This window comes from Octodon degus, unplaced genomic scaffold (assembly GCF_000260255.1).
Source record: "Octodon degus isolate 3935 unplaced genomic scaffold, OctDeg1.0 scaffold00026, whole genome shotgun sequence".
NCBI lineage: Eukaryota > Metazoa > Chordata > Mammalia > Rodentia > Octodontidae > Octodon > Octodon degus.
The window spans coordinates 12445702-12460454 of NW_004524602.1; the positions used below are offsets into that span (position 1 = coordinate 12445702).

A 14753-nucleotide genomic window follows, 5' to 3' on the forward strand; every position below is an offset into this window, starting at 1 on the left:
GCTTATTCTACTGAGCTATCTCCCTGGCCTCAGGAATTTTTTAATATATTTTGATATATCATTCTATAGACTCATGCTAATTTTCATACTATGAACTATGAATTTTACAGACACTTAGAACTAGAATTTAGTAGGCCATGTGGCTCAGCCCTCTGTTTTCTGGTCAGTAGCTATCCAAGCCTTCCAGCACAGATCTACTTTCCTCTTCTCTTTTTTACCCCTGCTAGTGGTTTTAATCCAGAGGCATTGTGCCACTGAGCTGCATCCCAGCCCCTTTTTATTTTTGAGACAGGGTTTTACTAAATTACCCTGGCAGGTCCTGAGTTTGTGGTCCTCCTGCCTTGGCTGGACTTACAGGTATGCACTACCACGCCCGGCTTAATCAGAAGGATTTTTGTATATCTTGTTGAAATGTCTCAGCTTTATTGTGTTGTGATTTTAGTTTTTTTTTTTTCTCCTTTTTACGGAACCAAGGATTGAACTCAGATCCTTGTGCTTGCCAGGGAAGCACTTATCCTACTGAGCCATCTCCCCGACCCCGTGATTTTAGTTTTTGATCATGTATGGAAATTTCATTTTAAGGCTCTTTCATGATTTTCTTATACTTCCTCTAGACAAGTTGTTGCATGGCACCGACCTTACTGTGTAGATCTTGAAGAGAGTACCTTCTCACACCTGCGTTCTTTTCTTGAGAGATACTGTGATAAAATAAACAGTGAGATTCCCCCCCTGCCTTTCCCGTCATCGAGGTATGTTATGCAGATAAATATGTGCATCTTGTGTGTTCGTGTGGGCATGTGTATGAATTATTCTTTTTGACATTTGACTTAATATTCTCTCACTTTCCCCAAATTGTATGAAACTTCGTGAGTAGAGTTAAATTTTTAGAATTTAAAAATTCTAAAATTTAGAATAGAGGTAAATTTTTATCCTTAATAACATTTAAGTTTTAAAATGTTAAACGTAATTTCCCAAGTCATGTTTTTTTTTTTTTTTTTTTGCGGAACTGAGGATTGAACTCAGGCCCTTGCGCTTGCCAGGGAAGCGCTTATTCCACTGAGCCATTTCCCCAACCCCTCCCAAGTCATGTTTTAGAAGTTACAATCAGTCATGACTTGACAACATGTTTAATGAAGAAGAACATTGCCAAAACTTGATAGCACATGTACTCATATGTTTTAGAAATTCACCATAGTGTGTTTCTGGTTTCAGGGAACATCACAGTTTCCTCAAGCTGTGCCTGAAGCTTCTTTCAAATCACCTTGCTCTTGCGCTGGCGGGAGGGGTAGCTACCAGCATTCTTGGAAGGCAGGCGGGTCCACTTCGAAATCTGCTCTTCAGGCTGATGGACTCAACTGTTCCTGATGAAATCCAAGAGGTAAAAACATAGGGCTTGTGACTGTAACTCAAGCCTCATCTTTCCCTGAAATTTGGGTGTGTGGTATATTCAGATGTACATTGGATAGCTTCATTGCGTGTTTTTTCTCTCATTATCTTAATGAGGATAGGTATTTTGGATAACTCATCTTTTAAGGCAAAGGTCAAATGCTATCTCTGAGAAATCTTTCAGTCCTTGCCTCTTACCAGATGGGGTTTCTCTCTTGTGTGTTCTTATTGTGTCATATTGTATTATAGTTTCAAACATTTCATTTACAAATATGTTCATCTTTTTCACCACAAGATGAATTTCTGAGGGCAAGGACCAGTTTTATTTATATTTGTATCTGAGTGAGTGGATTATCTCATCTACCAGAACCCTACTCAGAACTGGGAGTAGAATTCCCCAGTGAAGCCATTTGGTCTTGGATTTTTCTCTCTGAATTCAGTGTCTTACTCATAAATAGGTCCACTCACATTTTCCGTTTCTTATAGACATTTCAGTGTATCCAGCCAAAAGATACAGGTTGGCTCAGGAAGGAACAAGTGACCAGAAGTTGCTTGAAAAATTTTTTTTGGTATTATGGTAAAATTCTATTTTTAAGGGCATGCGAAGACTCCTTATAGTGCAACCCCAAAGACAAAAAAACTAAGCAGACATATTTTCAAAAAAGATACATAGATAGAGTTTTTCCTTATGCTTTGAGTATTCCTTATTTTAATTGCCTCCTGTTCTGATTTTGTATTTTTTTGATATAGTACTTTTTTATTTTTTTAAAATTTATGTATTTTGTACAGGGTCTCACTAAGTACTTTTTATTCTTAAGTTTTTTCTATATAGTTGCTTTAAGCAAAACAATTCAACTGTGAGTTTTAGTTTGTCTTTCCCATCACAGGCTTTTCTTGTGTTTCTAATGAATATTGGCTATCTAGTTGTGTTTGAGAATGTGCCTGTAAAAGACTGTTGAAAGTCCTCTGACCTGCATGAATTTGGTCAGCATTCCTGTAGGTGGATGGACTGGGCTGTTGGAAGAATAGGGAATGACTCAGTTCCCCAAGCCAAGGCTGTGTTTCCTGGGTGTTGAGCTCAGGCGCCTCAGCACTCAGAATGAGCATTTGATCTTTTTTTTTCCTTATAATTTTATTGAGAAACAAATAGCAATGAGACAGTTTCAAATCAAATTGATAGGACAGTTTCAATAATTAATACATTGCATACTCTCTTCCTAGTGGTTAATTGCTGTACAAGATTTGGACATGATATCTTCTTTACAAACATTATTAGAACAAATCCCTCTATTCATTAAGAGAATGTAACTATATAGCTATCCTAACCATTTTGAATACACAGATACAAAATGGACATTCATCCGTATCCCCTTTTTTGTTTAGTTCTATCATTTGAATATTATAGGTGTGTTAACTCAGCAAAATATTCTAGAAGAGTCCAGTAGTTCATAATAGTATTGGGTCTTCTGCTTGACTGGCAGTGTCAGAAATTGTTGACCTGAGTCCCCTAAAGCTCAACATAACACCATGGCTTTGCTTCTTATACTTTGTTTTTATACTTTTCTGCTGGGAGCATTTGATCTTAAAAATTCCTCTATGCTCAGTTCTGTGTTACTACCCTCAATTGTGTTAGACAGCTCAGCCAGTTCTTCAGTTTTAAACCCCTCCTTTAGCTTGTGTTGCAAAAGTACTGGAGCTTCTAGGAATTCTGCATCGTGAATGAAAGTACTGTTTTATTTTTAGCATTTTAAAAATTTAGGATACAACCTTTTCAGCTGTCTTTTTGTCGGTTAAACACATGTTGCTTTCTGCTTCCAAAATTTTGATGTTCTCTTCCCCTTACCACTTTTTTTTTCCTTTTTGGTATTTTTGTATTAAGTTCCCCTCTGCCTCGTACCCTTTTAAAAGGGCTTTTAGAAATGGAGTGCATTTATTTGATTCTTATATAGTTACTTTGTTGAATTTCTGTCACTAAAGTTTAGCTTGATGATAGTAACCAGAGGAAGTCTTTAATGGCGAACACAGCTGACCTTTAAGTGTCTGCAAGCAGGCACAGGGGCTGGGGGTTTGATCCTGGGCCTGCTGTGCTGGACCAACCCTCAGGGTGTGCTGAGAGATGGCATGTGCCTATAATCCCAGCACTTGGGAGGCTGTGAATAGGAGAATCACTACGAGTCTGATCTAGTAGTGAGACCCTGAACACCCTTAGACCCTTCCCTAAAATACAAAAAAATAAAAAATAAATAAGGTGAACAGTGTTTTTCATTGGAAGAATTACTGATTTTTCTTGTACAATTGAATTTTTCAGTCATTATATGGTATAATCTAAGTAACCAGAATCATTGATTAATAGAAAAGTTATTAGAATTAAAAACCCCTCGGTGTTTATCTAGACCAACACTTTGACTTTGCTAATAAAAAAATCATGACCCAGAGAGATGGAGTGAAGCTAGCTATTCCTTGTGCTGTTTGCGCTGCCTGGACCTTTATGTGGCTAAGGTTTCTAGCTGTATAATTCTTAAATGCCTAATCCTTAGGGAGACCTCCAGGAGCTGTGTGCATACTACTTGTCCTTCATTGTAGGTGTGCTCACATAGATTCTCACTGCTTTCTAATTTTCCTTGTGTGACTCTTTTCACAGTTACTTGCTCAAGCCCCACCTCATCAGACTATATCCTGATGGAAGTGGAGCCTGTGTCCTACTCTTGTGCATCACTTTGCACAGTTCTTTCTATACCCAACGCTGTGAACTCAATCATAAATATTTGTTGGCTGATGATTACATAGTAGAAAATCCAGAGTTTGTGTTCTAAACTTCTTAAAAGATACCCAAAGAAGGACTTGTGTGCTTTCTTTTTCCATATGCCACCTTCTTTAGACTTCCATGATCCTCATAATAGATTCACTCTTCACGTATTTTTATTTAAAAGATAACCAGCCAATCCAATGCATGCTCTTTTCTTTTTTGCTCTTAGGTGGTAATTGAAACTCTGTCAGTGGGAGCAACCATGCTGTTACCTCCATTACGAGAACGTATGGAGTTACTGCATTCGCTTCTGCCCCAAGGACCTGATAGGTGGGAGAGCTTATCTAAAGGCCAGGTAAGCGCTGTGTGGCATCTAAAGGAGCTGGCTTTGCCCTGTGATGCTGGCGTGAGGGGAAATAAAGCTCCTCAGCTCCATGCGTTCACTGCGCGGCGCTTGGTGGGTCTGATTGTTTAATGTTACATGTTGGAAGAATTGCAAATGCTCAGTGATGGCAGGCAGGTAAAGCCAATAAAAAATGAAATTATTTGAGGCTAATTACTGAAATAATGACTGATTTTTCCAGTGTTGATCACTATATCAAGCGAGAGACCCTTCAATTTAATTATAGTTTGTTGAGTTAAAACCAAAGCTATTTGCTACTGCTGTTGTTTCCACTGACAGAACTCCATCTACAGTTTATCTAAAAAGCAAAATATGACCACTAAGGAAAAATGTTTGAGGATATGAATATTTTTTTATTTTTTTACTTTTCTTATTTTAAATATGTTAAAATAAGTATATTTTGCTGAACCAAATAGAATCAAATTTAGAAATAAAGATTTAAGGGGAAAAATGGTACTTATAGTATTGTATCCACAGGTGCTTTCCAGTGAGAATTTGCATTAGTTTAAATTTCTTTCTTTCTTTTTTTTTTAATACAGTGCTGGGAATTGAACTCAGGACCTTTCGCTTGCCAGGCAAGCGCTTATTCTCCTGAGCTATCTCTCTAGCCCCTAGTTTAAATTTCAAATGAATTATTTTAAACATTTAAATAAGTAGTCATTGGCAATCCTTTAGATAACACTTGGTTTAATCTGTTGATATTTCCGATTCTTTTTTTTCCCCCCCCATAATTTTATTGACAGACAAATAGCAGTGAGACAGTTTCAAATCAAATTGGTAGGACAGTTTCAATAATTAACACATTGCATACTCTCTTCCTAGTGGATATTTCCTGTACAAGATGCAGACATGATATCCTATTTACAAACACTATTACAACAAATCCCTCTATTCATTTAGAGAATGTAACTATATATCTATCCTAACCATTTTGAATACACAGATAGAAAATGGACATTCATTTATATATCCCCTTTTTTGTTTAGTTCTATCATTTGAATATTATAGGTGTGTTAACTCAGCAAAATATTCTAAGAGTCCAGTAATCCATAATATTATTGGGTCTTCTGCTTGACTGGTAGTGTCAGAAATTGTTGACTTAAGTCCCCTACAGCTCAACATAACAACATGGCTTTACTTCTTATACCGATTCTTATTTATAGTACTTAAATTATTATTCACTTTATGCCATTTTAGCTTGAAGTTTTAAGTATTCTAAAAAGGATACAATTAAGACCATTGAGGTTTTTTTTGTTTTTTTTTTTTTTTTTTCTTTTCCTTTTTTTTTTTTTTTTTTTTTTTTTTTGGCAGAACCAGGGATTAAACTCAGGCCCTTGCGCTTGCCAGGGAAGCGCTACTGAGCCATCTACCTGGCCCCTGTATTTTTCTACATAGTATTTATTTATTTATTCATTTTGGTATCGGGGATGGAACTCAGGACCTCGTGCTTGCTGCCAGGCACTTAGGCTGCTGAGCCATATTCCCGGTCCTTTGCGTAGTATTAATTGGATAGGTTTTCTTATAATTATATACTTCCTGCAGATTATTGTTTATTGGGTTATTACATAGATTAGTTAGCCTCATTAGTATAATATTTTCCTAGGCTCCTTTTTGTTTCTCATTTAGTATGTGGTAAGCTAATTGTGTGCATCCTTTCCACTGGTCTTTAGAGAATGCAACTGGACATCATTCTGACAAGTTTACAAGATCATACACATGTAGCCTCCCTACTTGGCTATAGCTCACCTTCTGATGCTGCTGACCTCTCTTCTGTGTGTACTGGCTATGGAAACCTGTCAGATCAGCCCTATGGTACTCAGACCTGCCATCCAGACACCCATCTGGCTGAGATCTTGATGAAAACTCTTTTAAGAAATTTAGGATTTTATACAGTAAGTTGCTTTTTCATTATAATAAAAAGAATAAAGGAGTATTTCCTCATGTCAAGGTATTTTGACACTTAAAAAACTTAAAATATAAATTAAACTGTAGATTCTCCCTTGTTTCCCCAAAGAGAGAAATGTGTCAGGTCTTCTGAAATATTATGGGAGCCCAGTGGGATGTAATTGAGAATAACAAAGAGATTTTTGTTAGAATTTTACCAGATTTTCTCATGTTAACAAGAAAAAGCAGATAAAAGCAGTCAAAAATTAAAAGCGACTAATGACCAAGGGGCTCACCTTATTCAGGAACAATCTTATAGTAATTTCGTTGGTACTGCGCATTGGCTGGTTAGTAGACGAGGAGACAGTGGGCCCCGTGGCCTCAAGTGTGTTAGGGTGCCATTAATTCCTTCTCTGTAGTTTCTTAAATCTATCCCTTTTTTCCACCTACAAGTAGCTATTTTAGATCAGGCCTGGTCATTATTGATCTTACTAATAACTAACTGTGTTATACCTGTTGTCACTATTGCTGATTTTTTTTCAGCTTTTTATTCCTCCAACAAGTGCTCTGTGTTAACTCCCCTTCGAACTTTCATTATTGGCTCATGCACCATTCTTGTCACTGTCATTCTTATTGGTGTGCATTTTCTCCACTTGTACCTGGTACACTTATCTCCTGGTGGTTGTTTTTTACTGGTCTGACTTCTTTAAGACTGGCTGTTCTAAGAAGCCTTGCTTATCTAATTGTGTGAGTGATTGTAGCTGCACACTCATACTGCTAAGCATGTTTGGGATCAGACTGTACTGTAGCTTAACCTTGAATCATTTACGTATTATTTCATGTCGTCTCCTACACCTCAGCAGAGCTGGGTTTATGTATCTTTCTTGTATAAGTCTAACGCTGTGTTCTGCCCATAGTAAAAGGCTGTTGACTAGGTCTGAATATTGTTCCTGCAGAATTATATTTATTTTTGTTTAGGAATGTAAATTGAATATGTTTGTATTTATAGGAGGAAATGGCTAAAAATTCTGCAGGAACAGTGCTATGACCTGTGCATTTTTTAGTGACTGAAAATTGTTTCCAAAGTTCTCAGGAGCCTGTTTGACGTATCAAAGCAGGGGTTTTTATATGCAGTTAAAGCTGAGTCAAATATGAATTTTTTATGGCAAAGGAGATAAAATACTGATCACTTTTAAATTAAAATTATAAATTATTTTTTGTCTAAAGTACAATTTAAATCAATTTGTTGTGTTTTAAGACTTTAAAATAATAGTGTTATTGGCAGCTTATAAACAAGCACCTTAAAATGTTCTCATACTTATTGTATATTGTAAACCTAGACTGAATTGTGTGCATAACCATGTTCACATTATTTATAATACAAATTAGAAATACCTAAAAATAGAGGAATGGTTCAGTAAATTATGATACATGTGGTCAATAGAGTATCTTATGACTTAACTTTTTTTTTTTTTTTTCCAGAACCGGGGATTGAACTCAGGCCCTTGTACTTGCCAAGGAAGCATTTATTCCACTGAGCCATCTCCCCGGCCCGACTTAAATTTTTTGTAGGCATATGATTTATAGAAATGTAGGCCAAAAGAAACCCTAAAACAAAAACGGGGCTGAGAGGATGTAGCTCAGTGGTAAAGTGCTTACCTAGCATGCATAAAACCCTGAGTTCAATCCCCAGTACCACAAAAAAAGAAAGTAAAAATGTAGAAATATTTTAAGACTATAGGAAAGGAAGAGGCTAAAAATAGAATACATAGTTTTAGGTAAATATGAAATAGACCTAAAACAAAACAAAAAACCAAAGAATACTAGTAGTCATTTGCTTAAGGTAGTTGAATAAATGGTACCATAACTTTTTAAAACTATGTTTTTGGTATTTTCTGAATGTTTCGTAGTGGCCATTTCTTTCAACAAATATTTTTAACTTGAAATAATTTTTAAAATTTTGCAGAAGAGTTATAGGAGTTATTCAGAGAATTCTCCTATACTGCTGGATTCATCCTTTTTTATTTCAAATTCTTTGAGAGTAAGTTGCTGATTTATCCCCAGTTGTGTAGAGTAGATTACTATACATTTCTTAATAACAAGGACATTTGGACCAGTATATTGCTCAGTGGTAGTACCTGGCAAGCGCAAGGTCCTGAGTTCAGTTCCCAGTGCCAAAACAAAACAAAACATAATTTATGTTTTACATTCTTTTATGTAATAGCAGAAAAATTACTGAATTCAGAGAATTTCACATTCCTGCCAAGTCGTTATCTAATGTATAGGCTGTGTTTGAAGTTTAGTTACTTACTAGCCCAGTTATTTAAATGCAGCATGACCAAATAGTGCATTTTTTTTTTTTTTGTTAATTTTTATAAGCAAGAATGACTGGTTCAAATGACACCTCCCCAAGTAGCATCCACGATAGCTGAGAAACAAATGCACTGCCCAGTAATGTTAGGGGTAAATTTTTCAGTGGTTAATAATTGTCCTAGCAATGTCTTCTATAGCATTTTCCCTCCCAGGTCCGTATTTGGTCCAGAATCACATGTTGTATTTAGTTGTCACGTTTTCTTTAGTCCATTTATTTTTTTAAATTTGTATTAGTTTTTGTGTTTTGAGCCACGGTCTTCCTTTGTAGTTCAGACTGGCCTTGAACTCACTATGTAGTCCAGGCTGGCCTTGATTTTGCATCAGTCCCCCTGCCTCATCCTCCTGAGTGCGGGGATTACAGGCGTGTGCCACAGTACCCTTCCTATTTAATTTCTAGGAATTCTGTTCTTAGAAATCTGTAAGCATGTGGAAACAAAATCTATACACAGAAGATCTGGTGTTTATATGTTGTCTTTGAGTATTTTCAAAGGTTTTAGAGTTAAATGTGTTACTTCTTAAATTGGAAAACAAATTGAAATTTTACCTTCTAATAGCTTATTACAAGGATTGTAACAAAGATTTAAACATTGGTAATTGAGCCAGGTATGTTGGCATACACCCGTATTCCCAGCTGTCTAGGGAGCTGGGCAGAAACATTGCAAGATCAAGCCCAGCCTGGGCAATTTAGGGAGACCTTGTCACAAAGGAAAATATTTTAAAAGGCCTGAGGAAGTAGTAGCTTAGTATGAAGGCCCTAGGTTCAATCCCCAGTACTGGTGGGAAAAAAAAACCCAAAAAACTAGTAGTGGAAGAAAAAAAGTAATCCTTTCTAAATCAGAATCATTTATAATAGGACATTACTTTCATTTGGAAACTTTTCAAATATAATCTTTAACCTGTCGTTTTAGGATCAAGCATTTGGAGAGCTAGAAAAGAATAGTGATAAGTTTCTACTTGGAACATCATCATCAGAGAATAGTCAGCCTGCCCATCTTCATGAACTGCTGTGTTCACTCCAGAAGCAGCTGCTGGCGTTTTGCCATATTAATAACATCAGTGAGGTATGTGATTCCTTGCTTGTGATGATCATCTATCAGGGACCTTGAAACTCGTGTGTTTGGGTACGCCATAATTTTGTACCTTGAGTCTTTTATCATAGTAATTAAAGACTTTCTTTCTTCTCAGAACTCAAGCAGTGTGGCATTGCTTCATAAACATCTACAGCTCTTGTTGCCTCATGCCACAGATATTTATTCTCGTTCTGCAAATCTGCTCAAAGAAAGTCCTTGGAATGGAAGTGTTGGAGAAAAATTAAGAGGTTAGTTGAATTGCCGTCCAGTGACTAGTTTAAAAGGAAGAATCATCAGCCTTTTCAAAGCCTGGAGGACCTACAGGCTCTGAGTAGAATTATCCTGAATCTTTTTGTTTTTTTTCTTTTTTTTTTTTTAGAACCGGGGATCAAACTCAGGCCCTTGCTCTTGCCAGGCAAGCACTTATTCTACTGAGCTATCTCCCCAGCCCCTCCTGAATCTTTTTGAAATACTGAATATTTCTTTTTTTTTTTTTTTTTGTCGGAACCAGGGAATTGAACTCAGGCCCTTGCGCTTGCCAGGGAAGCGCTTGAATATTTATTTAATCTTGGTTTAGAGGTAATGATAGCACTAGAAGATTCTAACTAACATGATAAAGGCCTAATTTAAAGGCATTGGATGGTGTAAAATCTAGAAGATAAATGTGAAATGGTATAAAGTGATGTTATTTTCTACTATTTCTTTATCTTTTTCTAGCATTTGCCATTGTCCATTTCTCCTTCTTGAAAGCTTTCTTCTTGTGTGGTCCCAGTTCTGATTTTTCTTATCTCTCTGATCACTGTTTTCCCATGAGCTCTGATAGGCCCCTCTTTCTTCAACATTGCCTTTCATGTGCAGGATCCTCTGAATTTATTTTCAGCCCTTTTCCCTTTCTGAATGGTTTTTATCTAATCTCAGAGTCTTTACCCATCATGTGTGTAACTGACTCCAATGTGGGAATTCCTTCTTTAAGCACTAGAGCCTTTGTCTAGTTACCTAAAATCCACCATATCTGTCACAAACCATATCATCTCTAAAGTTTCTCTACTAAGGAAAGAAACCAATGAGCCGAGGAACTGAAACCATTTTTGATTAGATATCTCATGTGGTTATTCCACAGGTAACTAAAATTTAGCATCTTTGCACTAAACTCATCTTTGACCATTCCTCCCAGCCCTAAATACAATGAAATGTTTAAACAAACTTGACTAAAAATCTCTGCTTATAGTAAAAACACTTCAAAATATTTTTAAAAGCTTTCCATTCTGCAGAGTAACCACCACAAAGGTAGAAATTTTGGGCTGCTTTGGTCATAGTTGTGTCACCTTCACCTAGAATAGTGCTTGGTCTTGTAGGTACTCGATAAATACTTCAATTTCCAAGTGAGGCTCATGAATGAGAGATTTATGATATAGGTTCAACCAGTTATAACCTTTTGAATTGATTGGCTTGAAGGCTAGGTATGTTTTTCTGCCAAGCATCTAGCTATGTTTTTCTGCCAAGCGTCTAGTGCTGGTAATTTCTGAAAGTGAGTAAGTATTAGTATGGCACTATCTAGTAGGGGTGTTCAGTAGAGTTGCTGGCTCTGTTCTAAGCTAGTTTTTCTTTTATAAAAAAAATCTGTTTGAAATAGTTATTTACATTGTATTTCTTGTCCTTTATAGATGTGATATACGTCTCAGCTGCAGGCAGTATGCTCTGCCAGATTGTTAACTCCCTACTGTTACTCCCGGTGTCAGTGGCTCGTCCCCTGTTGAGTTACCTGCTCGATCTTTTGCCACCTCTTGACTGCCTTAATAGACTCCTGCCAGCTGCTGCTCTTTTAGAAGATCAAGAGTTGCAGTGGCCTCTTCATGGTAAGTAAAGGTAGAAAAAGAGTAAATAGTGCTGTTGAGAAGTTGTTCCTCTTGCATATATCAGCTCAAATCTGACACTGGGTGTTTTCTATAATCAAAAGTTTAGATTATCTTCTAGGATTTCATGGTGTAACGTGGGCAAATGGGAAAGATGCTTGTATATAAAAGTCATAAAAATATCTTTATGATCATTGTGTTAGGATTCTGTATTTTACTGGTACTAAGTCTTCATGCATCAAATTACTTTTCTTCAAATTTTGACGTAGGAAAAATTGAGGTGCATCTTACAGTACATTATAGGAAAGACTTGTGTCATAGTTTAGCATCATTTTTTTCTTAAAGGTATTAAAGTAATGATTCATTTAATCATCCATGCATTGTAAGATTCAATTTGAAAGCTTTGCTTCTTAAATACAAAGTTTTACTTTTTTGGTATTTTTTAAACAACATCACAATAGAAAGGGGACCACTGTATTTGGGAAGGGGAAGAGGAGCGGAGTGGGGGAGGGTAGAAGAGGAAGAAAGGGCAGTAGGGGGACGGTAGATAGAACAAAGCTTGTTATGTGTATGGAAATGTTTCAATGGAACCCATTATTTTGTACGATAAATAGTGTTAACATAATTCTAAAAGATTTTTAGTTTTAAATATATTGGACAGTAAAATTTTTGGTGATTTGGTTAGATATATAGGTTACTGGTCAAATGTAAAAGATGTATATTGAAAACTTTCAGTGCTTTTAGTTGCTTTATAGTAAATAGATACGACAGTGTAATTCACTGATTTATAAAATGTTGGTGATTCTAGATACTTACAAATAGCTTAATATATTGTGTCACAGAGATGCTATGTCTATTCGAACCTGCCTATCAAGGAACTTACTGCATCCCTGAAATCTTAAAAGCCATTCAAGTAGACCTCTTGTTCTATCAGAAAGAACAAGGGCTGAGGTGTGAAAAGATCTGGTTTTCAGTCTTAGCTCTGCGAGTTACTGGTGGTATAATCTTAAGAAAGTCACATATCAATCTTTATAGCATTTCTTTCTTCTGGAAAATCTTGGGGTTGGACAGAATGACCTTGAGGCTCTGTCTGTAACCTTGTGCAGTTCTATGACTCGGATGTAAATGGAGTCACAAGGTTAGGGTTAGGGTTTACAAGAGTGGAGATTAGGAGTTATAGGGCACTGCTCAGAATTCTTTGTTGCTTTTCTAACACCATTTAAAATTTTTAAGAGTCACTCTTCTATGAGATGATGGTGTCATTTTACTTTGAATTTCTGATACCCGTGTTTATGACTGATATTTTTGTATTGAAGCACTTATTACTATCCTTGATTAGTTTTTGCTGCCAAAAGTATACTCACCTTGTAGTGTGAATTTAGAATCATCCATGTTTGTTTTGTTGTCTGAAATAATTGGTCTAAGATAAGGGTTGTCTTTTCTTGACATTTTAGAAGAATTTATCAGTGAAACTTTCCAGCCTGGTAGATATTTTGTAGATATTGTGGCAATTATTTTACTTCAATGGCTACTATTTTGTTTTAGCTTTTGTTTCTTTTCAGATCCATTTTCAGAAAATGTCATTTTTTTTCTTTTGCTTTTCAAATTTATTGGTATAAAATTGTTCATATTAATTTATGGTTTTAAAAAAATCTCCAATTTATTATTATATCCTTTTCTTTCCTCTTAAAGATTTATGCAGTTTTTTTTTTATTGACTATTAAAGCCTTGTCCATTTTATTAGTATTTTCTGATTTATAATTTTTGGGTGTCTTTTAAAATTTCAATGATATCTGTTCTTATCACTGTGACTATCATTTTTAAAACCTTTAAAAATAAATACATAGTAAGAGAGCATTTGTCTAAGGCTTAGTACTATACAAGACAATTTTTATTTCAAGGCCTAAGAGAATTAAATAATACTATCACTTAATATATAATCTCTTGTGTTGATTTTGGAGGAATGAGCTCAGATATTTACGAAAAAAAGTAAAATTTGATCTGGAGAATAGGAAAGTGACCACTTGAGATACTTTTGCCATATATTAATTGTGGCTAGAGAAAAATTGTTCCCATGGCCCTTTTGGGTGAAGAGTCTTATTTATTGGTCACTGACAGACATTAGACCTGGTCGTGAGCTTTGAAGTTGTTTTTGTGCTTTGTTGCGATCCTATAAAATTTTGAAGCTTTCTCATCTCCCTCTAAGGTGATACCCCCTTAGGTAGCCCAGATGCACTAGAAGTGGGCAGTTGTCCACAAATCCAGTGTATATCTTTGTTAATGCTTTTGGCGTACTGCAGAGCTCAACCAAGGAAAACATTATTCTCCCATTGGAAAATGGTGTACAGGTTAGGGAAAAAATGCATAGTCTGACTCTAACAAACATAGTGTAACTGTGAGGATATATTTAGGCCAAATGATCTTATCTAATTTATTCTGAATCATCCTCCTTGTTCTTCTGAAGAGTAGTTCAATATTCATCTTTTTTTTTTTTTTGTACCAGAGGTCAAACTCAGGACCTTACACTTGCCAGGCATGCACTTATGCTGCTGAGCTATCTCCCAGGGCCCTTCAATGTTTATCTTAAAATTAGGAATTTTACAAAGTAAATTTTTTACAAAGTATAAATATATATACATTGGTTGCATCTTGGTTGCATTTCTATCATTACTGAGACAAAATATCTGACCCCCAGAATCAAGGAAGGGAAGGGTGATTTAGCTTAGAGTTGTAGAAGTTTCAGTCCCTAATCAACTGGCTCCAAGGCAGGGTGGCATGGCGCAGGGACCACACTTCAAGGCAGCGGAAGATAGCAAAACCAGCAAGAGCGAAAAAGAGAAACAAGCCTCTTTTCTTCCCTTATATTGTAAGCAGGCTACATGTCCCCAGGGAGGGCGTAGAACCTACACCATCTCCAAGCCCTCCTCTTGAACACGATGAGGATGTTTGGAAAGTGAGAACCCTGACTTCCTCCTAAGTCTCTTAGTTAAACTTCTAAACTTCTCAAGTTGACACAGTGTCCCGTAGCCATAAGAGCT

At 36.2% G+C, this 14753-nt stretch overlaps 1 protein-coding gene across 9 annotated transcripts in view; it reads left to right on the plus strand.

Moving 5' to 3' along the window:
- Herc1 (HECT and RLD domain containing E3 ubiquitin protein ligase family member 1) overlaps positions 1-14753 on the plus strand; it is a 205579-nt gene that overhangs the window by 79453 nt on the left and 111373 nt on the right. For all 9 annotated transcript variants that reach the window (XM_004628831.3, XM_023712424.1, XM_023712425.1 and 6 more), the window contains exons 11-17: positions 615-749; positions 1213-1378; positions 4362-4487; positions 6206-6427; positions 9701-9853; positions 9978-10110; positions 11527-11718. In XM_004628831.3, coding sequence (XP_004628888.1) covers positions 615-749; positions 1213-1378; positions 4362-4487; positions 6206-6427; positions 9701-9853; positions 9978-10110; positions 11527-11718 — 1127 coding nt within the window. The remainder of the gene's footprint in view (positions 1-614; positions 750-1212; positions 1379-4361; positions 4488-6205; positions 6428-9700; positions 9854-9977; positions 10111-11526; positions 11719-14753) is intronic.